General features: G+C 54.8%; 1 protein-coding gene across 4 annotated transcripts in view; it reads right to left on the bottom strand.

Moving 5' to 3' along the window:
• LOC129120348 (GDNF family receptor alpha-4) overlaps positions 1-16,851 on the bottom strand; it is a 76,616-nt gene extending 59,765 nt beyond the window's left edge. For all 4 annotated transcript variants that reach the window (XM_054632906.2, XM_077177947.1, XM_054632908.2 and 1 more), the window contains exon 1: positions 16,308-16,851. In XM_054632906.2, coding sequence (XP_054488881.2) covers positions 16,308-16,530 — 223 coding nt within the window. In that variant the 5' untranslated portion in view covers positions 16,531-16,851. The remainder of the gene's footprint in view (positions 1-16,307) is intronic.
• Between the last annotated feature and the right edge of the window lie 5,809 nt (positions 16,852-22,660).

The following is a 22,660-nucleotide window of genomic DNA, read 5'->3' as shown; positions in this document are numbered from 1 at the left end:
GAAATTGTTCAAGCAGCTGCCATCACCAGGCTCCCAGGAGGACACGGGGACTGGGCACAGGGGTCAGTCACACAGCCCATGGCAGGGATGGACCCTGGGACAGGGGTCAGGCACAGCCCCTCCTCACACCCCTCCAAGGGATGGACAGGCTGCTGTGTTTCTGCCTGTTGAACATTTTTAGCTCTGTAAAGGCTACATCATGACGTAATTTTAAATCCCAAAATAAAGCCAAAACAGAAGGCAGACACTTTGCTCCAAAAGACAAAGGAATTTAAGTCTCTGCAGAGGATGAAAGACTTGTATTTGCAGAGGAAGAGGTGGGATGAGATGTTCTCAATGACCTTTGTTTAACCCAAGAGAGCAGCAGCTCACAAGGCTGGCTCCAGCCATGGTCATTGCTGTGGGGCTCTCTGGAGCCCATGGCTGCAGAAATCATGGATGCTCCAAGCAGGGGAGGCCACAGGACTCAGGGAGAACAAGAACCAGAGGAATCGTGGTGATGAGCCCAGCTCAAGCAAACTCACCCAAAATCTAGATGTACAGCAATACCTGGTTCAGGCCCACAGAGTCACCTCCTCCTCTGGTACCCAACTCTCCCAGGAACCCTGGGAAGCTCAATGCCATAAACAATGAAAATACCTCAGTATTTTGGAAGGTATTACACAAGGCAAGGAATTGTTCCCTGGCAGGGTGGGCAGGCCCTGGCACAGGTGCCCAGAGCAGCTGGGGCTGCCCCTGCATCCCTGGCAGTGCCCAAGGCCAGGCTGGACACTGGGGCTGGAGCACTTGGGACAGTGGGAGGTGTCCTTGCCATGGCAGGGCTGGCACTGGGTGGGATTTAAGGTCCCTTCCACCCCAAACCAATCTGTGAATCTGTGATTCTTCCTTTGATATGCCAATCACTTGCTTTTCCAGCAACCCCTTTCACCAGCACACAGCCATTGGCTGCCTGGGGTATGAACAGGTAAAACCAGTAGAAATCCACCCAGAAAAAAGGAAGAGAAGGTCCCTCTTCATGAAAAAGCAGGAGGGTGAACGTGGATGTAGCAGCAAAGCTCCATGCCTCGTGTATTTCCTATTCACGTTTGCTGGCTGCTGTCCCACTGTAACTTGGCCTCAGAGAGTGCCTGTGGTGCTGGGGAGCAGGGAGAAAATGGGGTGCTGAGGAGCAGGGAGGAATGCTGGGGAGCAGGGAGGATATGGGGTGCTGGGGAGCAGGGAGGAATGCTGGGGAGCAGGGAGGAATGCTGGGGAGCAGGGAGGAAATGGGGTGCTGGGGAGCAGGGAGGAAATGCTGGGGAGCAGGGAGGAATGGCCAGCTCCTGGTAGGAAGTGTTTCTCTGGAGGCTGAGCTCAGCCCTGTGCTGCTGAGGCTCTGGGGTTTTACCTGCATACCCACAGAAAACCAGCCTGGACAGCATCTCTGCCTCTGGGCTGAGAGAAACACAGAATTATTGAATGGTCTGAGTTGGAGGGGCCTTCAAAGGGCATCTCCAGTCCAGCCCCTGCAATGAGCAGGGACATCTTCAACAGCATCAGGTTGGTCAGAGCCCCAGAGCCCCACCTGGCCCTGAGCATTTTCAGGGCTGGGGCAGCCAGGGCCTCTCTGGGCACCCTGTCCCACACTGCCCCTGGCTCTGGGGGCTGTTTCACCCCTCAGCAGCGGCTCTGGCCTCATCCCAGCCGTAGATGTGCTGGCCTGAGCCACGTGGCTGTGGCTGAGGAGGTGACACAGGTGTCTGTGTGTGTGTCCCCACTGGGAACCTGCTCTACACTAAAGATGCTTTGGCATTAATGTGTAAATTAAAGTACGACTGCAATAATAGTCAAAAGGGAGCCCAAAAGAGAACAGAGAAGATTGATTATGTGCATATTTTAAGTGCTTTGTGACTGTGAATGTTTATCTGAAAAATAAGAGTGAACGAGCAGCACTGATGCTACAAATAAAAATAATAAAGGGAAATACATCTATTTTATTATTAAATTATAGATTAAAATAGGAAACAAGGGGGAATATAGAAACATATATCTCTTTGTGGAGGCTTTCTGTAACAATCATCATAAAATAACACAGCAGTACCTGACAGCTTAAATAAAGACAGGAGCTGAGGCTCCTATCTACACATTTATCTCCTCTGATCCAGACAGGGTAAAGAGGCATAAAAGGCTGGGATAATAACATCTTCCCTGCACACCAGCTCCCAAACGATAGGCAGATTTTATACTCGGTTACTCCACATAATGTCAACATTGTTAGAAAACAAAAGCACCATGAAGGAACATCTTTTTCCCTCTTCTCTTTCACCCTCTTTTCCCTGTGATCTATCGCTCTGAGATTTCTGTGCAATGCACAAAGGGGCAGATCAGAAGCTCTGCTGCCCTGGATTTGTGGGGCAGCAGCACCAGAACGAAGGGAAGGGGCAGTGAGGCTCAGATGGGAGCACAGCACTCAAACCCAGGGGAGCAGAGGAAGCACCAGGCAGGTCCCCTAATCCCTGCCCAGGGTGACAGGGGCTGCTGGAGCCGGCTCTGGAGCCCTCCTGCCCAGGCAGGTCCCCTAATCCCTGCCCAGGGTGACAGGGGCTGCTGGAGCCAGCTCTGGAGCCCTCCTGCCCTACCCTGTGCCCCGCACACGATGTGGATGCACGGAGCTGTCCCTGTGTCCCAGCCGAGCCAGCAGCCCAGGGAGGCACGCACTGACCTGGGGCTGGAGCTGACAAATGGCCTTAGCACAGCCAGGTGCTCCCTGTTCCCCAGGCTCTGTCACCAAGAGGGACTCAAACCCTGGGAGCTTCTCCCTGAGCCTGCTCTTTCCCCAACTCCCCTCATCCCCAACAGTGATTCCTGCTGCCCCTGAGCGATTCCCCCACACCCTTGGCATGTCCAAGGTGACACCACAGCAAGAAAACACAACCTGGAGGTTCCTGCAGCAAGCCACCCACAGTCCTGAGGGAAAACACTCACCTGGTGTCACAGCACACGTCACAGATGAGATGGCCATGATACCCAGAGCGTTGCCACACAATTCCAGAAAGATTTAACACACACACAGTAACACCACCATGTCACTTCAGAAAGCCTCAAGGATCTGCCCTTTTTGTTCTCCAGCCCAGCCTTTCATCCCCTCATGTTCACACATCACACCTGTGTGCCCTCTGCGCTTGCTCAGCACACCTGGGCCCTCCATGGCTGTCAGTGCTGCTCACCTGGGCCCTCCATGGCTGTCAGTGCTGCTCACCTGTCCTGCACAGCTGCACCCACTGGCCATGAGGCTCACCCCACTGCCCGTGTGCCTGCAGCCTGGCACAAACAAGCAGCACTCTGAAAGCAGCTGGGCTCCTGCACCTCCTTCCACACACACCTTTCTGCTCTGAACTAACCCTTCCACAGTGGGCAGCACGAGCAGCTCATTCCCATTTCCAAAGCTTGTGGGATCTGAGCTTCTCCTGAAACTTCTCATCCAACAAGGGCTTGGAGCAAGCTGGGCTGGTGGAAGGAGTCCCTGCCCAGCAAGGGGGTGGAAAGAGATGAGCTTTGAGATCCCTTCCAGCCCAAACCATTCCTTGAGTCTGTGATTCTGTCTGATCGGCCCAGGGGGGACAGACCGACACACACAAGATTCATCTTCTCAGGGAAACACAGCTGGAAGAACAACACAATTAAATTGTTTACCTTTAGTTGGATCAAGGTGTTAATTCTTCCCAGCCTGAAGGGTTTTCTCCAGGGACACCTCTATTTGCTCAGCTAGTTTGCTATAAGACAGAGCTCTTGGAACTTACTTGAGAAGAGGGGCAAACATCTTGGCAGCAGCAACCCTTATTTTTTTCTGAAAGATTTACTTTGGGGTCCCAGCACAATGGAGGGTGACAATAGGAGTGGCTGTCCAAGCTGGACGTGGAGCCAACCCCTCGGGGAGGGGAGCCCCAAACTCCTGCCTGGCCCAGCTCCATCCCAGGGGGAACAGGAGCTCTGTGCTGGCAGGGGACACTGGGTGTGAGGGACCAGGACTGCCCTGGGGCACAGCAGAGCAGGAGCCACGGGCAGAGTTCAGGGTCACCAGAGCCAGCTCCATCCCAGGGGGAACAGGAGCTCTGTGCTGGCAGGGGACACTGGGTGTGAGGAACCAGGACTGCCCTGGGGCAGGGCAGGAGCAGGAGCAGGAGCCACAGGCAGAGCTCAGAGCTCACCCAGAGCCAGCTCCATCCCAGGGGGAACAGGAGCTCTGTGCTGGCAGGGGACACTGGGTGTGAGGAACCAGGACTGCCCTGGGGCACAGCAGGAGCAGGAGCAGGAGCCAGCTCCCTGCAGGAGCCACGGGCAGAGCTCAGGGTCACCCAGAGCCAGCTCCAGCCCTGAGCCCTCCCAGCTGCAGCATCCAGTGGCACAGAGGCCGAGCAGCACCTCCTTCCCTTGGGTATTTACACCAATCTGGGATGTTCTGGGGAAGGGGGAGAGCTGTGGGCAGCCCTGGGCTCCCAGTGCTGCAGGCAGCAGGGTGACCCCTCTGCCTGGTGAGAGGAATAGCAAATTTGTCTTTCCAAACAAGCTGTGGGGCTGCTGGGAGATAAAACCAGCACTGGGAGATAAAAGAAACAATGGGAAGGATTCCACTGATTGATGAATGGGAAAAAATATTTGCTTTAATAAATAAACTTTAGGTTTGCTGATAAATGAAATTAGACCTTGAGAGATGAAAGAAACAACGGGAAGAAAAACCCCTACAGTCCATAAGAATTAAAAATTAAAAGGGAGGGTTATACTTATATATTAGAGAGTTATATAAATATTAGAGGGAAATCTTTGAGAAATCTTTGGTATCAGGTGTTTTGGGAAGTCTCAAGTACCTCAGAAATGGGGAAAGAGAGAAGGGAAATGTGGCTGGAAATTGGGATGAAAAGGAGGCTGCATCCTCCAAAAATGTGAAATCCCAGGGGAATACCCCATGGCCTCTCCCTTTATTGGAATAAAGCCAAAAAGGGACTCCTCTGTCTCCTTTTTGGACATAAACCTCTTGTGTTTGTGGATTAATTTTCCTACCACTGGTGACACTGCTGTGTCCCAAAGGCCACACAGGGACAGTGTGTTCAACACCCTTGTTTAACTCATGGGTGCACCCAGGACCTGCAGATCCCACACAGCCATGCACTGGTTGCTCCTCATGCCTATGACTCACAACTCCCCTGAAAAAATTCATCAAGCCTCAAGGATAACTCAGACTGAGACCCTGCAATTTCTTTTTCCATTATAAATGAGAAAGAAAAATAGCCTAAACATTTCACTCCTAATACTCAAAACTTTTTCCTCCAGTGCTTCACGCTGTTGCTGTCTGCCCTCCCCTCCCTGTCGTGCAGGAGTGTGACTAATCCTCCTCTTCCGCTGGCACTGGAACCTTGCAGGTATTTATAGAGTGTGATCGTGTTCTCTCCTGTGCCTTTCTTCCCTCTGCAGCTCTGGATGAGCCAGGCACCAGCCCAGGCATCTCTCCCGTGCCTTGCCTTGCTCTGTGAGGCTGTGCTCGTTGCAGTGCAAGGCAGGAGAGGCTTTTCCTGCTGGAGAGGCCATGGCAGGGCTCACAGAGGGCTCACAGAGGGCATGGCAGGGCTCACAGAGGGCTCACAGGGCTCACAGAGGGCTCACAGAGGGCTCACAGAGGGCATGGCAGGGCTCACAGAGGCTCTGCAGGGAGCTCCTGGTGGCCTGGCCCAGGGCTGGCTCTGTGTGCTCTGGGTGTGCTCACACCTGCCAGACCTGCCTGCTCCCCTAAATCAGCCAGGACCCTCACCTGCCCTGTGTCACAGCCAGTGTCACAGCCAGTGCCATCACCTGCCCTGTGTCACAGCCAGTGCCATCACCTGCTCTGTGTCACAGCCAGTGTCACAGCCAGTGCCATCACCTGCTCTGTGTCAGCTCTGTGTCACAGCCAGTGTCACAGCCAGTGTCACAGCCAGTGCCATCCCCTGCCATCTCATGTCACAGCCAGTGCCATCACCTGCCCTGTGTCACAGTCAGTGCCCTGCCAGTGCCATCACCTGCCATCTCATGTCTCAGCCAGTGCTCTGCCCTGGGGCTGGGGCAGCAGAAAGGGAGCTGGGAGATGGATGTGGGGGCTAAGGAGATGAAGCTGAAAGGTTTGTCCAGCAGGATCTGGGGGCTCCTGAGCAGCAGGCAGGGCTGGCTGGCAGGGGAAGGGTGGTCTCAGTGCTCTGTCTCCCTCACTGAGCCCAGCAAAGCCAAGGTGCAGGTGCCAGGGGCCAGAGCTGCCCCACAGGCTGGTAAACTCTGCCCTCCTGCAAACAGAGAGCCCCTCTCACACCGGCTGGGAATGGTCCTTGCCCTTGTCAGCAGGGCCAGGACAGGACTGGCTGGCCATAATCAACCTCTTCAGGGACTTTAACAGTGGGACAAGCAATTCCTATGGCCCCAAATGCTCCTGGGCTCTGGGAGGCCTCTGTGGGCCCCAGAGGAGGCACCAACTCCACGCAGCTCCAACCACCATTAGGGCTAGAGCCATCAGGTCTGTGAAACACAAGTTTCTCACTGATTTCTTTCTTTCTCTTTAACCATGGCAAAATATGTTCCCTGGGGAAATTTGGGCTTTGGAAGTAGAAAAACAAAACACTAAATAGTGTTTTCATCTTGTTTTCTTTATCTTTAATTTCTTTAGTTGTATAAATTGAAATGATGGGTCCCTGACTTCTCCACATCAGCTGCTCCTTGGAGGACCAGGGGAACTTGCTGGGGTTGGCTGGGTTCATCTCACTGATCAAGGAAAGAGCCAGAGGTGTCACGGGCATTGGCTTTGAAGCCCTTGGAGGTAACACCAACCTGCAGAGAGGAGCAGTGTCCCTCCAGGCCTGCCAGCTTCTCCTCTCGGTTGAAAGGAGAAGTTCAGAAGAGCAGGTGAAAACCAGGTGGGGTGAAACCCATTTCCTGCAGCCTCTGGGACCTGTCTGGTGTGTGGCCAGGGGACAAGTGAGAGACAGGTTCTATTTCTCCTCCTGTCCAAGGTCCCTCTGGGAAGGCCATTTTCTGTTTTCTTAATAAAAGCAGATAAAACAGAAGAGGAACATCTGCGGCTTCATTTTAGTCCTCATTTTTCTTCCCCTGGAATTATACTTAATAAGCATTTCATTTTCCACTTGCTATCTTTTATTTCAAATTTTACTGTTCCTGATCTGTCATTGTTGTTCGAAAGTCAAACTGTACCAAAAGCCCAATATTTTTCTGGGAAATGAGCTGCAGCTTTCCAGCCTGCCCTGAGCAGAGCACCCCAGCCCCAGTGCAGGGCAGGATCCCTCTCCCTGTGCATCCCTGGGATGGGGGAAGGTTTGCAGAGCTCTTCACTTCACCTTGGTCCTGCTGAGGAAGAGCTCAGTGGGCTCAGTGCCCAGGCAGGGGCTGCTGGAAGCCACCTTGTTCCTGATCCCACCTTGCAGTTTGCTGCTGGCCACGAACACAAATATCCCAGGTCAAACACTGCTGGTTCTGCTGCACAAGAATCCCCCTGCTTTAAAAATATCCTGATTTTACACCTGGATGCAGAGAGTTGGCATCATTATCCAAAACCTGAGACCCAGACACAGATGCTGCAATTCCTCATCCCATGGGACAGACTCACCCTGCAGATTAAACACTTCTGGGGGAGTTCACTGCATTCCTTCTTGCTCTTTGGGTTTTTAAAATTCCTGTTTGTTAGTTTGTTTTTTGTTCCAGCCCTTCCATTATGATCAAAACTTACCGGTAATGCAATAGCCCCTAATGACCTCAATTAGAGCTCTGGAGCCCTGGAGTCAGGTAGTTAATTACTCACAGGCTTTCCAGCACACAGGAGGGCTCTCAGAGCTCCCCATCCTGCACGCCCCTCTCTCAGCTCCTGAATTCCTGTCAATTCCTGTCACCATGGGAAGCTCCCCCTGCACCTCCTGTCTGACACCTCGGGAGCCTCTTCTCTTCCACATCTCACCTCCAGAGCAGAATCTGCTCAGAACCTTCTCCAGCATTCCCTTCCCAAATCCTCTGGCCCTGACAGAGAACTCCTGTAGTGCAAGTTCAGCAAAGTTCCCAAACAGCAGGAGAGCCTCTAGAGCTGCATCCTGCAGGAGGTTCCTCACCTCAAGACATTTCCTTTCAACATCACAAAAAGGAGACAAGATTTCTAACTGGACAGGGAAAATCAGCATATTCCCAGGGAATGGGGTCCCCAAGCACTTTTGGGGAGTTCCTCGGGGCAGCACTTTTGGTTTAGGGTTTGCTGATTCTCCAAAGCCTGACGAGTCCTCCAGTGATCCCATCAGCCCTCTGAGGGTAAACTGGCTCTTCTCCCTTCAGGTCATTTGAAATCAAAGCTTTTATTAACAGAACCACAGAACCTTTTAGGTTAGGAAATACCTCTGAGATCACAGAGTGCAACATTTCAGTTTCTCCTGCAGCAGTTCCCTGCCAGGCAGCAGACAAGAGGTGTGAGCCCACGGTCTTGCCCGAATTTGGGGCGCTCAGGGTGAGGTGTGAGAGCCCCAGCATGGTCTGTTCTGAAGGCATTGCATTCCTCCCCCACAGCTGGAGCTCCTCCTCATGCCAGCTCCCTGTGCACACACCTCTGTCACCTCTGTCACCTTGGGGGTTTCTCCAGGCTCTGAGCACCACGACCCCCGAGCACTTTTCCCACACTGAAGGAAAGCTCTGTGCTCACCCAGGGATTTTTTGTGTCCCCTGTGACAGCAGCCCAAGGTGAGCACTTTGTCTCTCAAGCAGCCTACTGGGTTATTTTCTCTTACCAAGGGGAAGAAACAAGACAAATGTCTTGGAAGGAGGGAAAAATGTACCGTGAAATTGCTGTAACTCGTGTCAAATCAACTAACCTTGCAAGGAGGAGTGAACTCCTCAGCAGCAGGAGACACTCAGCACACTCAGCCTCACCCAGGGCTCACACAAACAGGTAAATGCCCTGGGCTCTTCCCAGCCCCGAGGCTTCAGCATGCAGGGCTGCTCTCCTGCCCACTCACTCAAACACCAACACCATGTCCCCTCCTTTGGCTCTTCCCAATCTCCAGGATTCAGCATGCAGGGCTGCTCTCCTGCCCACTCACTCACACCAACACCATGTCCCCTCCTTTGGCTCTTCCCAATCTCCAGGATTCAGCATGCAGGGCTGCTCTCCTGCCCACTCACACACACACCAACACCATGTCCCCTCCTTTGGCTCTTCCCAGCCCCGAGGGTTCAGCATGCAGGGCTGCTCTCCTGCCCACTCACACACACACCAACACCATGTCCCCACCTTTGGCTCTTCCCAATCTCCAGGATTCAGCATGCAGAGCTGCTCTCCTGCCCACTCACACACACCAACACCATGTCCTCACCTGCAGCCCTGCTCACAGAAGGTTCCAGGGGCTTCTGTCACCCCCAGCCCTGTGAGAGCTCTTTAAGGTGCCCAGTGCTGCTCACACCAGCTGCAGGGCACTGCAGGATCCAGCTGCTGCCTCCCTGCAGGCTGCAGGGGCTGGGGCAGCACAGCTGAGCTCCCTGGGCAGCTGCATGGGCAGGGAGGGGACAGGGGACAGGCTGGGGACAGCACAGGGGACAGGTACTCTGATCCAAAAGCTGTTTACCCAAAGCCACACACAGGTGAGCTGTGAGCCTCCTCCTGGGTTTCCTCACTGGAGCAGCTCTGAGGAAGGGCGGGTGGGTTGGCTGCAGGACAAACCATGGCATCTACAGCCAGCCCTTTGGAGCTGGGGTGCAGTGATGGGGATGCAGAGCACTCAGCCATGGAACCCTGGGATGGTTTGCTCTGGTAGGAACCTCAAAGCTCATCCTGATGGGGATGCAGAGCACTCAGCTCTGGGATGGTTTGGTCTGGAAGGGACCTTAAAGCTCATCCTGTTCCACCCCTGCCACAGGCAGGAGCACCTTCCCCTGGACTGAGCAAGGGACAGAAAGACATTTCAGTTGTCATCACGGTGCAGGTGATGCCTTTGGGGGATCCAATTAGAGCAGCAAGAGGAAAAAATAAAGCAGTGTTCAATAAAGGCTGCAACAGTTAAATAAGGTGGAGGTGACACTTAGGGGGGTCCAGTTTAGGCAGCAGGAGGGAAAAAAATGAGCAAAGTGTTCAATAAAGACTACAACAGTAAAAGAAGATGAATTGAGAAATTCAAACCTCTTTATAATTGATTTGACTGTTTATGTAAAATTCTCACGGACAGGACCACATGAACTCTGCAGAGTGGTGTTCCAGACACCGTGTTTGCTCAAAACAAGAATTCACAGCCACGTTCCAAGTGAAGGCTCCCTCCCCACGAGGCTGTGGCTGCCCCGTTTTCCTTTGCTCTGATTAATCGAGGAGGATGGGATTTCCCAGGAGGCACCAGCCAGCCTCATTCGATGCACAGCTGAAAGCAAAGCCTGATTATTTTGCAGAGGTGGAGTCCACTCCAGCACCTCTTTAGGCACCCTGGAGCTCTCTCAGGACCTGTCCTGAGCACTGGCTGGGTCCCGCTCAGCTCTGAGGCCCCAGAGCCCTCAGGCCATGCAGGGGCTCCCTGAGCTGCCCCTCGCTGTCTGTCTGGAGCTGGACTGGCCCCTGGGCACTTCCACCCCTCCTGCAGCCAGGGCAGCCCAGGTCCCTGGAGGCACAGCAGGGCTGATCCCCCGAGCAGGGTGGGCTGCACTCAGCCAGCAGCACTGCAGGTGGGGCCTGGCCCAAACTGGGTGCCTGCCTTCCCTTCCATTGTACCAGTAACAGGAGGCGAGGAGGGAAAACCCAGCAGCCTCTCAAGGCTTAACTCACAGCCCGTTAGCATCTGGAGCTGCTTAAGCTCCCATCCCAAAGTGCACTGCCACCCCCTTGGGGCAACAAAGAGACGCCTGAGTTTGGAGGTGTTTGAAAGATGAGCAATTTGATCCTCCTTTTGGAAGAAGCACCAAGAAATCTGTGCCATTCCTTTCCCCTCCAAAGCCAGCTGGCTGCACTTGTGTGTCAGAGCAGCCCTCGGAGCCATATGTCACCAGCAGAGGGGGAGGGCTGCAATAACTCTGCTCGGTGGGGACAGGTACCACAGACAGGCTTTGCCACTTGGATCCCATAAATCAGCCACAGCACAACTGCTCTCACTGCATCTTTCATGCAAACTGCTTTCCAGATGGATTTGCATAGAAAGAGAAAAATAGAGAGCCCCAGAATAATTTAAATTGGAAAAGCCCTCTAAGTTGGAAAAGACCACAGAGTCCAACCATTCCCCAGCACTGCCAGGGCCACCCCTGCCCCTGTCCCCAAGGGCCACATCAACACAGCTGTGAAATCCCTCAGGGATGGGGACTCCAGCCCTGCCCTTTCCATGAGGAATGTCCCCAGTGCCCACCCTGAGCTCCCCTGAGGCCGTTCCCTCTGCTCCTGTCCCTGTTCCCTGGGAGAAGATCCCAAATCCCCCCGGCTGTGCCCTCCTGGCAGGAGCTGTGCAGAGCCACAAGGGCCCCCTGAGCTTGCAGGGGACACCTTGGAGGAAGGAGATGGATTCACATGACGAGAGGTGAGGCTTGAGAGTGACAGGACCTGGCCAGAGCAGTTCTGAGCTGGAGAATATTTATCCAACACAACAGGACACAGGGAAGAGCTTTGCCCCATGAGGACAGTGGGGTTTGTTCTGTGTCTCTGGGGTCCCCATCCCCTCCAGCTCCTGCTGCAGGCAGCCACAGCGCAGAGCCCCAGCAGCTGCTGCCAGGGGGCAGAGCACAGGGCATGGGCAGGCTCTGGGGACAGCACAGACCTGGGGTGAGCAGGATCCCACCCCAGGGCAGGGACACCTGTGCCTCTGCTGGGGGATGAAGGGCCCCAAGGACATCTGCAGCTGGGGCACCAGCTCACCACAGTCACAGAACAGTTTGGGTTGGAAGGGACCTTTTAACGTTCATTTAATCAAAAATCCCAGTCACAGACTGGTTGGAATTGAAGGGAATTTTCCAAGAGCAGAGACATCTTCCACCAGAGCAGGCTGCTCACAGCCCCACCCAGCCTCAGCCTGGATGCTCCCAGAGATGCTTGGCAATACCCACGAGGACCACGGCCTCTCTCAGCACCCACCAAGCTCACTGCAGCTCAGCCAGAGCCAGCTGTGCCATCACCTGCCACCAGCCCAGGTCCTGCATGGCTCACGGGTGATTTAAATGTGATGTGACCTTCCTGCAGACTCCTTTTCCATCCTTGTGGCACTCCCAGCTCCTCCTTGCCCAGGATGGACGGAGGCTCCCCCTCTGGAGCCCTCTGTGTGAGGCAGCGCTGGGTCCTTTCCTGCAGCCCCACAGGGCTGGGCTCTCCTGCCTGTCCCCCTGCAGGAGCAATCCCCAGCCCTGGTTCCAGCTCCCAGCAGCTCCTCAGGGCCCCCTCCCACCAGGAGCTCCCAGGCTGCTTTCCCAGGAGAGCGGAGCCCAGCAGGGACGGGCCCAAGGCAGGGGCTGAGCTCTGCCAGCCCTCTCCTCTCAGCCAGGAGAGGCTCTGCTCCCCTGCCACCAGAGCAGATTCTGACAGAGGCTTTTGAAACAAGGGAGCTGTTCTGAGCTGAAGATTGACAGGAACAAGCTTGCCATAGTTTTGTTCCTTTTTATTTTTTCAGTGAAGTGTGTTCTTCTGAAAAAAAAAATTCTTCTAGCAGAAGAACTACCTTTCAATTTGTCCTCTCTCACTTTGGGGTTGAGAAGAAAGAGGTCATTTATATTTTTTTAAGGAAGGAAAAGGAATATAAAGTCCACTAGAGGGAAAAAGAAATCATGAATATCTTGGTAGCAGGGTATTTTTATCAAAAGGTGGCAAACTTTAGAGACATTAGAAGTCATGTTTTAAAATGACCAAGTGGAAAGTTATAAAAATGAACAAGTCTTGTGTGAAAATGATGAAGGGAATTTCAGGCACAATAGAAATCATCTGTGAAAATTGCCAGGAGAGCAGGGAAGACATTTCTGTCTCCAAAAGCAAAATAAAATGCTATTCACAGTAATTCATACTAATTATTAGCCTTAAGTAGTACTAATTTTTACCCAGCAATAATTACTATTTAAGGCTCCAGAGCTCTGGAAAAAATATTTTCTGGGTGGGGTAAGGTCCTTGCAGAGCAATCTGCACAGCATTAGTGGGCAGCCTGTTGAGGGAGAAGTTTTATTTCTCCTCTGCACCAACATGGACAGACGTAAATATCACATTTCTGTTGATGCAAATAACGGATTGCTCCCGTCAAAACTGACAGAGCCACGCATTAAGGAGAGTTTCCCTCTCTCACACACACAGGTGCATTTTCAAGAGATTTTTTCTGGTTTTTCCGCAGGATCTGAGTTCACAAAGCAGGTGAAAATCTGCCAGAAACTCCCATGTTTGATGGGATCTCTGCAGAACCCATGGCAAACCCAGGCCAGAAGCCTTGCAAGTGTTTGATGGGATCTGTGAGGAGCCAAACCCAGGAACCCTGCAAGTGTTTGATGGGATCTGTGAGGAACCAAACCCAGGAACCCTGCAAGTGTTTGATGGGATCTGTGAGGAGCCTGTAACAAACCCAGGAACCCTGCAAGTGTTTGATGGGATCTGTGAGGAACCAAACCCAGGAGCCCTGCAAGTGTTTGATGGGATCTGTGAGGAGCCAGAGCCAAACCCAGGAACCCTGCAAGTGTTTGATGGGATCTGTGCTGCTCAGCTGCTCACAGCTGTAGCCCTGTGTCCTTGTCAAATTAATTACACTCTTTATATGTACCTCTATCAGTGCTTCCTGGAGCCCTGATTTTCCATAAGGTCTCCCTGAAAGCTTCAGCACTGCCCTGTGAGTGGGATTTCTGTTCAGGTAAATACAGGGGACACTCCAGCAGCCATGAGCTTCCCCCAGTTCATGTCCCTTGTCCTCAGGGGTGGCACTGCCATCAGGGTGGCTGCTGGGGGACAGCTCAGGGAGCTGATCTGGCTGGAAAGCAGCTGAGGATAATAAAAACACTGTTCAGCTCTGCAAGCTGCCTGCTCCGGGCCACGCTGTGTGCTTGTGCCAGCAGGAAGCTGGGATCAACATCCAGGCTGGCTGGTGGTGATACTGCCATCAGGAGAGCCCTGATCTCACCAGGAACTGCCTCCTGCAGCCAGGATCATCCCAAAATTGCCACAGGGGGACACATCAAAGGCACTGCTGCCCACTGGGATGAAGCTGGGAATTGCCAGGCTCGTGCCTGCCCTCTCCAGCCCTGCACCCTGGATCCCTGCAGGGGATCCCAGGCACATCTCCATGTCCATCCCCAACACAAACATCCAAAAATACCTAGGGAGAAGGCTGAGGGTGCCCAGGAGCTTCTGCTGGGGTGGTGCTGTGCCTGCAGGGGTGAAAAGGTCCCCCTGGACCAGAAGGGCAAAGGGTGACCAGCAGCTGATGGCTTTGCTGCGGCGTGGAGCAGAGGTGACAAGTGTATCCCCAACACCTGTCCCCTATTCCCAGCGGCACTGCCGACAATGGGACTGGCCATTTGCTCCTTTCTCTAAGCCACTTTCTCTAGAGAAATCGATCAGCCCACCAGCCAGTCAATCAGGCAGTCAATCAATGAGGGAGCCAATCCGAGCCGCTTGGAAAACGGATCCTGCCGAGACCGGGACTCGCACCCGAGCCCCGAGAGCCTCAGGGAAAAGCTGCAGTCCTGGGGCAGCCTGAGCCCACCCAGCCCGGGCACAGCCCCTGCCCCGGGCTGGAGGAGCGGCCATCCCGGCCGTGCCCCGGGCACTCCCAGCCCCGGAGCGAACCGAGCCCTGCTGAACACGGCCGGGCCCTGCTGGGGGGTCGGATGTGCCCCCATCCCCACCTTTGGGACCTGGAAGTGTTGCTGCTGCTGACATCTAGTGACAGGAGAGCCGGCACGGGGAGCCACCTGGAGCTCCGGCAGAGCCTGCCCACCGCAGGAGAACCAGCCCGGTCCGGCCCGGGGCTCGGTCCTGCCCGGAGCTCTCTGTCCTGCCCAGGAGCTCAGTCCTGCCCAAGGGTTCGGTCCTTCCCGGAGCTCGGTCCTGCCCGGGGCTCGGTCCGGCCCGGAGCTCTCTGTCCTGTCCAGGATCTCTCTGTCCTGTCCAGGATCTCTCGGTCCTGCCCGGATCTCTCTGTCCTGTCCAGGATTTCTCTGTCCTGTCCAGGATCTCTCGGTCCTGCCCAGGGGTTCGGTCCTGCCCAGGAGCTCGGTGCTGTCAGGACCTCTCTGTTCTCCCCAGGAGCGGGGCTCCAGCGGGATCGAGTTCCGGGCGCCCCACGATGTCCCAGTCACTTTCAGTCCCCCCAAGACCTTTTCCTCCTGCAGTGGCACCCGAAGAGAACAGGCACATCCTATTCCCAGCCTCCCCACAGCCCTTCCTGGTCTATTTAAGCACGGGCTCAATGTTGGCTTTGGTGCCTCATCGGAGCACAGGGAGGGGACAGAATGCCCCAAGGGGAGGAGCCGCGGTGGCACCCGGGCATCCCCAGCCGCTGCCGGGGGCTGCAGCCCCTTCACCCCCGTTCCCTTCCTCCAGGGCCGCGGGAGCCCCGGGAATCGCGCAGAGACGCGGCCGCTCCGGGCTGAGCGGAGGGAGGGAGGATGCGAGCGGGATGCTCAAAGCACGGGAGCACTCGGGGACAGCGGCTGCCAGCCACGCCAGGGGACGAGGGCAGCCACGGGGGTGGGGGAACCTCTGTGGCGGTCACTGCCCGCTCTCGGTGCAAGAACAAAGCGCTGAGCTGGGTTCGGGGGGCGTGAGGGAATCGCAGCCCGGAGCCCCGAGCGCAGCCCGGCAGACGCGCGGCTCGCTCGGGCTGTGACAGAGCGGTGACAGAGCTGGGGCTGCCAGCCCGCACACGCTGCCCCAAACCCCGGCACACCGGGGCATTCCCGGCGCCGTGCAGAACCTGCCTCCCCTGCAGCGCAGCCCCTCCGAGCCCTGTGCCCCGACAAGCGCTGAATGCGCGGGGCACATCTGGGCATCCCCGCGGCAGCAGGACCATCCGAAAGCACAGCAGCGAGCCCAGCTCGGCTCCAGAGCAGAGGAGGCACCAGAAAGCCGATGGATGAGCACGGAGTGGCGGAATGGTTCGGGCTGGAAAGGACCTTCCCGAGCATCTCGTTCCGATCCCCCTGACACGGGCAGCGACACCTTCCAGGAGCCCGGGCGGCTCCAAGCGCGTCCAGCCCGGCCTCGGTGGAGCCAGCCGGGCTCATCGCCGCTCCCGGAGCGCTGGGAAGCGGAGCCCCCTGCCCGGGGGTGCCCGCCATGCCCCCCAGGCGAGCCCGGCAGAAAGTTGTGCCCCGCTGGCCCGCGCCGCGCTACTCACCCAGGAGGATCAGGGTGCCGAAGCAGAGGATGCCCCTCATCCTCCCGCTGGGCTCGGCTCGGACCCCCGGCCCGGCCCGGCGCGGCTCGGCGCGGCTCGGCGGTGCCGGAGGATGCGCGGAGGGCTGGGCAGGGCGGAGGGAGGGGGGCGGCCCCGCGGCCCGGCCCGGCCCCCCCGGCCCGAGCGCTGCCCCGGCCCCGGCCCCGCTCCGGGCCCGGGTCATGCCCGCAGCCGCGCCGGGCCCCGCGGGCTGGCGGCCGCCCCCCGCGCCATGCTCCGCCGAGGGGCCGCCCCGGGCCGGCCGCTGGGCTTTTATGCGGGTGGATTAGTTAATTGTCCTTTCTTCTTATTACGATTTTTTTTCCTTTGTTTGTTTTTGTTTGTTATTTTTTCCCCTTGTGGTGTGTTTTTCTGTTTTGTTTTCTCCGCCTCTCTCAGCACGGAACTCGCGGCGGGCGCAGCTCCCCGTGCCCGAGCACCGGGGCAGCCTCGCCGCCTTCCCCGGGCCGCCCCCGCCCGCCGCGGCCCTGGGGAGGGGCTTGGGGCCCGGCCCCCGCTCCTCCTCCTCCTCCTCCTCCTCCTCCTCTCCGTCTCCGCATCCCGGCCCCGCATCGCCAGCCCCGCATCCCGGCCCCGGGCGCGGGTTCTCTCTCTCATCTCCTGCACCCGTGCCTTGGGCATGGCCCTTGCACCCTGCAAGCCCCGGGCTGCCTTCTGCCTCCCCGCTGCCCTCCTGGAGGGTCCCGGCATCTCTCTCCTCCTGCCAGCCCTCCCGTTCGGATGGAAGCACCGGCCTCACCGCCTTGGGGATGTGTCCTGCTCCCGGCTGCTGTTGGCAGTGACATTGCTCTGAACGCTTGGGCCACGTCCTAGCCCCCTCCCGGCCGCGGCACCTTCCAAAATCCCCTGGCGCATGATGACCTCCCAGTTCTCCTCCAAAACCTTCTGTAAATTCGGGTGATGTGCTTCCATGACTTCCCGTCCAGCTTCCACACCTCCTTCACCCTGGTGCACTGCTCCCTCCCCACCATTCCCTGCTGCTTCCCCCAGCTCTGATCCCCACGGCCCAGCAAGTGACCCTGCATTAGGGAGCAGAGCCTGGCTCCTTAATCCTTGTGATGCTGAGTGAGCATCATTTCCCACTGCCTCCATCTCATGCATGGAGTACCTGAGACACAGAACCTGAAGTGACATCTTCAGGTTCCCCAGTAATGAACTGACCCAGGGACAGCTTTGTTCCTGAGCTGCACAGCCTCCCTTCCCTTCCCTTCCCTTCCCTTCCCTTCCCTTCCCTTCCCTTCCCTTCCCTTCCCTTCCCTTCCCTTCCCTTCCCTTCCCTTCCCTTCCCTTCCCTTCCCTTCCCTTCCCTTCCCTTCCCTTCCCTTCCCTTCCCTTCCCTTCCCTTCCCTTCCCTTCCCTTCCCTGGCTCCCTGGATGATGCAGGGGATGACCAGGAAACTTTTTCCCCAGGCAGTGCTTTAGGATATTTGCAGAGAGAGCTTTTCCCCACTGCTGGCTCAGATCTTTTCACTGAACAGGTATTTAAATGCTCTGGGAAGTTGTTTTTTTTTTCCGCTGGAGCTGTTCAGGGTTCTTAACTTGCATTTCCTTGTGGCATCACCTCATTAATCCTTCCTGCAAAGAACTGCACACTTTTATTTTTCAGGAGTAAAACAGAGAAGGGAAATAATTCATACAGCCATTTGTAGGTGTTATATATCAAACAGAAAAAGTCAAGAAAGTACTTTTTATTTTCTTTTTTCCTTTTTTTTTCTTCCCACTTGGCAAATCAAAAGGAAAGTGTGGTCCTTGGCCTTCCTCCCTGGCCTTCCTCTCCCTTTGAAAGCTTCTACCATGTTCCAGTCTGGAACTATCCATTTAACAGGTTTCCTAGTCCTCTGCCAGAATTGAAAGGTTGTAAATACATGAATGTCTCTAGCAAGTGTATTTCACACCCAAAATGAGCATTTCCTGAGCTACTCAGTGGGGAAAAAGAAAGTGTTAATAAAGCCTCATTTGGAGTAAAAAACATTGCTCTGGAGCTGGGTTTTTGATTTCTTTAAGAACAGTATGATTATGTTTAAGCAAATTTCAAGCTGAAATTGCACTGAGCTGCAGTTGAAACATCAACTGGGAAACTGGGGAAATGATTGGATTTTTCTGCTTATTATTATTTTTAATTATTTTGCAGATTCTTTTTCAGTGTTCTATTTTTGAAGTGGCTGTTTGTCCAGGGGAAAAAAAAATCACTGGAACATATGTGAGTTTCAGTGGGATTTTTAACAAATTTAATAAAAAATATTTTCCTAGGAAAATGTCTTTGCCTCCCTCAGGAATGAGGAATTCTGGTGCTCTTGGACCAAAGGGGTGCCCTGAGCCCCATCCCATCAAAGGGATGGGTTTAGCTCAGTCCCAACTCACATGAGAGAGCTGCCATGTGAGGAGTTGCTCTCCCTGGCTCTGCCTTGTCCCTCTTGGAGGTCTGAGCAGCAGGAATCCTTCCTTTTGGTCATGACATTCCTGCATCCCCACAGCTACAGCCAGAGGAGCAGCTGGAGGCTGCCCTGGTGTCACCCCTTGGGCTCAGGTTGGTCCAACCCCTCCGGACAAGGGCAAGGAAGCTGCCAAGGAATCAGTGCCATGAAAGCATCATTTCTTCCCGAGTCTGAAGAGGAAATAAAAACATGGGGGTTTGGGGATGTGGAAAGCACAGGCACAGACAACCCCCACCGGCCATCCCACCAGGGAGGCATTTCCTGCCTTCTGTAATTACTCGTGGGACAGCCAGGACAGACAAGAGCTGCACTGGGAAAAGCTGCCCAGAAAAGATCCTGCAGACCCCGTGGGGAGAGAGGAACCATTGTTCCCTGCAGCCTCATTCATCAGAGCTGGCTCTCCCCTCCTCGCTGGGTGCCTGTGGGGTGGGTGGGGGAAGCAAAGGCTCTCCTAACACATGTGGGGAATAAAGGCACTCCTTCCATGAGTGGGGAGTAAAGGCACTCCTTCCATGAGTGGGGAGGAGTAAAGGCACTCCTTCCATGAGTGGGGAGGAGTAAAGGGACTCCTTCCATGGGTGAGGAGTAAAGGCACTCCTAACATATGTGGGGAATAAAGGCACTCCTTCCATGAGTGGGGAGGAGTAAAGGGACTCCTTCCATGGGTGAGGAGTAAAGGCACTCCTAACATATGTGGGGAGTAAAGGCTCTCCTTCCATGGGTGGGGAGTAGTAAAGGCACTCCTTCCATGAGTGGGGGGAAGCAAAGCCATTTATTCCATGAGTGGGGTAAATAAAGCATTTATTCCATGTGTGGAGGGAAGCAAAGCCATTTATTCCATGTGTGGGGGGAAGCAAAGCCATTTATTCCATGAGTGGAGGGAAGTAAACCCATTTATTCCATGAGTAGGGGAAGTAAACCCATTTATTCCATGAGTAGGGGAAGTAAAGCCATTTATTCCATGAGTAGGGGAAGTAAAGCCATTTATTCCATGAGTGGGGTAAATAAAGCCATTTATTCCATGAGTGGAGGGAAGTAAACCCATTTATTCCATGCGTGGGGGGAAGCAAAGCCATTTATTCCATGAGTGGAGGGAAGTAAACCCATTTATTCCATGAGTGAGAGGAAGTAAAGCCATTTATTCATGAGTGCGGTAAATAAAGCATTTATTCCATGAGTGGAGGGAAGTAAACCCATTTATTCCATGAGTGAGGGAAGTAAAGCCATTTATTCCATGAGTGGAGGGAAGTAAACCCATTTATTCCATGAGTGAGGGGAAGTAAAGCCATTTATTCCATGAGTATGGTAAATAAAGCCATTTATTCCATGAGTGGAGGGAAGCAAAGCCATTTATTCCATGAGTGAAGGGAAGCAAAGGCACTCCTTCCACCCCCCCCTAAAAGTCACCTGCTCCCTTTCTGTGCAAATGAGTGAAGGTATTGATCAGTCAGCTGGAAAAACACCCCATTGTTGCTCCTGTTAGACCCATCCCCAAAAGCTGCTCCCCAGAGCTCTAGACAACAGATTTAGCAAAGGCAGTGAAAGAAAGGATTGTTTGGGTAGGTCCGTGGAGAAATCACTGGGCAGAGAAAGCACAGAAAATATGCTGACTAAATGAAATGCACTTGTGAGAGTGAAACTGGTCCCACTGGAAAGCAAGGACTACTTTGGAGCGTGTTCTACGGTCAGGTTTGCTGTGCAGGACCCTGCCATGCACGGTCCCATGGCCAGAGATGGCCTCCAAGCACCCAAGCAGCCCTGGGAGCGGGGCAGGAGAGCTGCAGCGCCCTTTGCATGGCTGGGGAGGGCCCTGCTGAGAGCAGCCCCCCTGTCCTGAGCTGGAGAAGCTGCTGGGACCTGCATCCCCTGCTCCTGGCACCTGCATCCTCCTGCTGGGACCTGCATCCCCTGCTGGGACCTGCATTCCCTGCTGGGACCTGCATCCCCTGCTCCTGGCACCTGCATCCCCTGCTGGGACCTGCATCCTCCTGCTGGGACCTGCATCCTCCTGCTGGGATGTGCATTCCCTGCTGGGACCTGCATCCCCCTGCTCCTGGCACCTGCATCCCCTGCTGGGACCTGCATCCCCTGCTGGGACCTGCATCCCCTGCTCCTTGGGACCTGCATTCCCCTCTGGGACCTGCATCCCCTGCTGGGATGTGCATCCCCTGCTCCTGGCACCTGCATCCTCCTGCTGGGACCTGCATCCTCCTGCTCCAGAGACCTGCATCCCCTGCTGGGACCTGCATTCCCCTCTGGGACCTGCATCCCCCTGCTCCTGGGACCTGCATCCCCTTCTGGGACCTGCATCCCCTGCTGGGACCTGCATCCCCTGCTGGGATGTGCATTCCCTTGCTGGGATGGGCATTCCCTGCTGGGACCTGCATCCCCTGCTGGGACCTGCATTCCCCTCTGGGACCTGCATTCCCTGCTCCTGGCACCTGCATTTCCCCTCCTCCTGCTGCTGCTCGGGCTCCAGCTCACCTGATCTGCAGCCTCTCTCTGGTTGTGGGGCTGCTCCTGATTGAAGGAGGGGCAGGAGGAGGGTCCTGGCTCTGGCCTTCAGCTGCTTGGGGAGTGCAGGAGCTGTGAACTGAAACCTGGGGGGTTGTGTTCAGGAGCTTTTCCTCTTGCTCCTCTTTATTGCTTGCAGATGTGTTCTTATGGGACCCTCTCATTGCTGAACTTCTGGAACACTTCAGCCTCTGAAACTGGACTGGCAGGAGAGTAGGAGAGTTGCTTGTTAGCATTTAGGATCAAATGAAACCCCAGCAAACCCCAGTAACTGCAGCTGCTGTGAGACCTTTTCAGGAATATCTGCATTTTCCCAATGACCCTGGAGGGTCTCAGTACTTTAGGGTGTGTAAACTCATTGCCAAGCAGGTTTGACTTGCCATGGCTTGCAATAATTTTGATGTTTCCAAAGGGAAAAGGGAACTGGAGTGATGTAATGACCCCAGTCTCCCTGTGCTCTTTGTATATTCATTCAGGGGATACCCCAAAAGGAAACAAGGGAAGCTGGACAGACACTGTACAGAAATGAGGGAAGAATCATGGCTGATACCCAGTTCTGTGTTTGCCTTGGTGTCTGTAAGATCCCTCAGGAAAAAAATGAATCTGACAACTTTGCTTTCTGTAATATGAACCACTGAGGAGGGTGGAAAAAGCAAAGTGCACTGAGGAAGAAAATATGCTGAGAAATGAGAATTGTAGATTCATGGAATGGTTTAGGGTGGCAGGGCCCTTAAAGCCCATCCTGTTCCACCCCTGACACCTTCCACTGCCCCAGATGCTCCCAGCCCCGTCCAGCCTGGCCTTGAGCAACTGATTTGTTTCAGATTTGCCACAACAATTCTGGCTCCCAAGATGGAAATTAGGTTCTAATGAAAAACCTCCATGAAACGTAGCAGGAGCTGAACATCTCACAGAAGACCTCAAGAATGAGCAGAAACAGGATGAAATAGCCCCAAATCTGAAGTCACAGACCTGCAAGTGAAGTTTCCTTGCCAAGGGCCCTCCCTAAACCCTTTCTCTGCCGGATGGAATTCCCAGTGAGCCCTGGCAGGATGAACTGGCCATGGGCACATGGGGACTGGGGCAGCATTTCTGTCACAGGGAAATGCTGGGGGCACCATGCCCTGTGCTTCAAAGCACCTGAACCTCTGAAAAACCAAACCAGCCACTGCTGGAGGCTTCCTGCTCATCAGCCCTGGGGAGGTGAGGAGGAGGCAGCAATGTTTTGGGGCAGGTCCCTGGGTTAGACAGACCCAACGTGCTGTCCCTGCCAGGTGTGACACCGTGTCTGGTCCAGCTCCAGCTCTTGAGATGGAACCACTTCTCCTAAGCCCACTTGAGATG

This window comes from Agelaius phoeniceus, chromosome 4 (genome assembly GCF_051311805.1).
Source record: "Agelaius phoeniceus isolate bAgePho1 chromosome 4, bAgePho1.hap1, whole genome shotgun sequence".
Taxonomy (NCBI): Eukaryota; Metazoa; Chordata; class Aves; order Passeriformes; family Icteridae; genus Agelaius; species Agelaius phoeniceus.
Note: the sequence above shows the minus strand (reverse complement) of the source record. Positions and strands in the feature narration are given on the sequence as shown.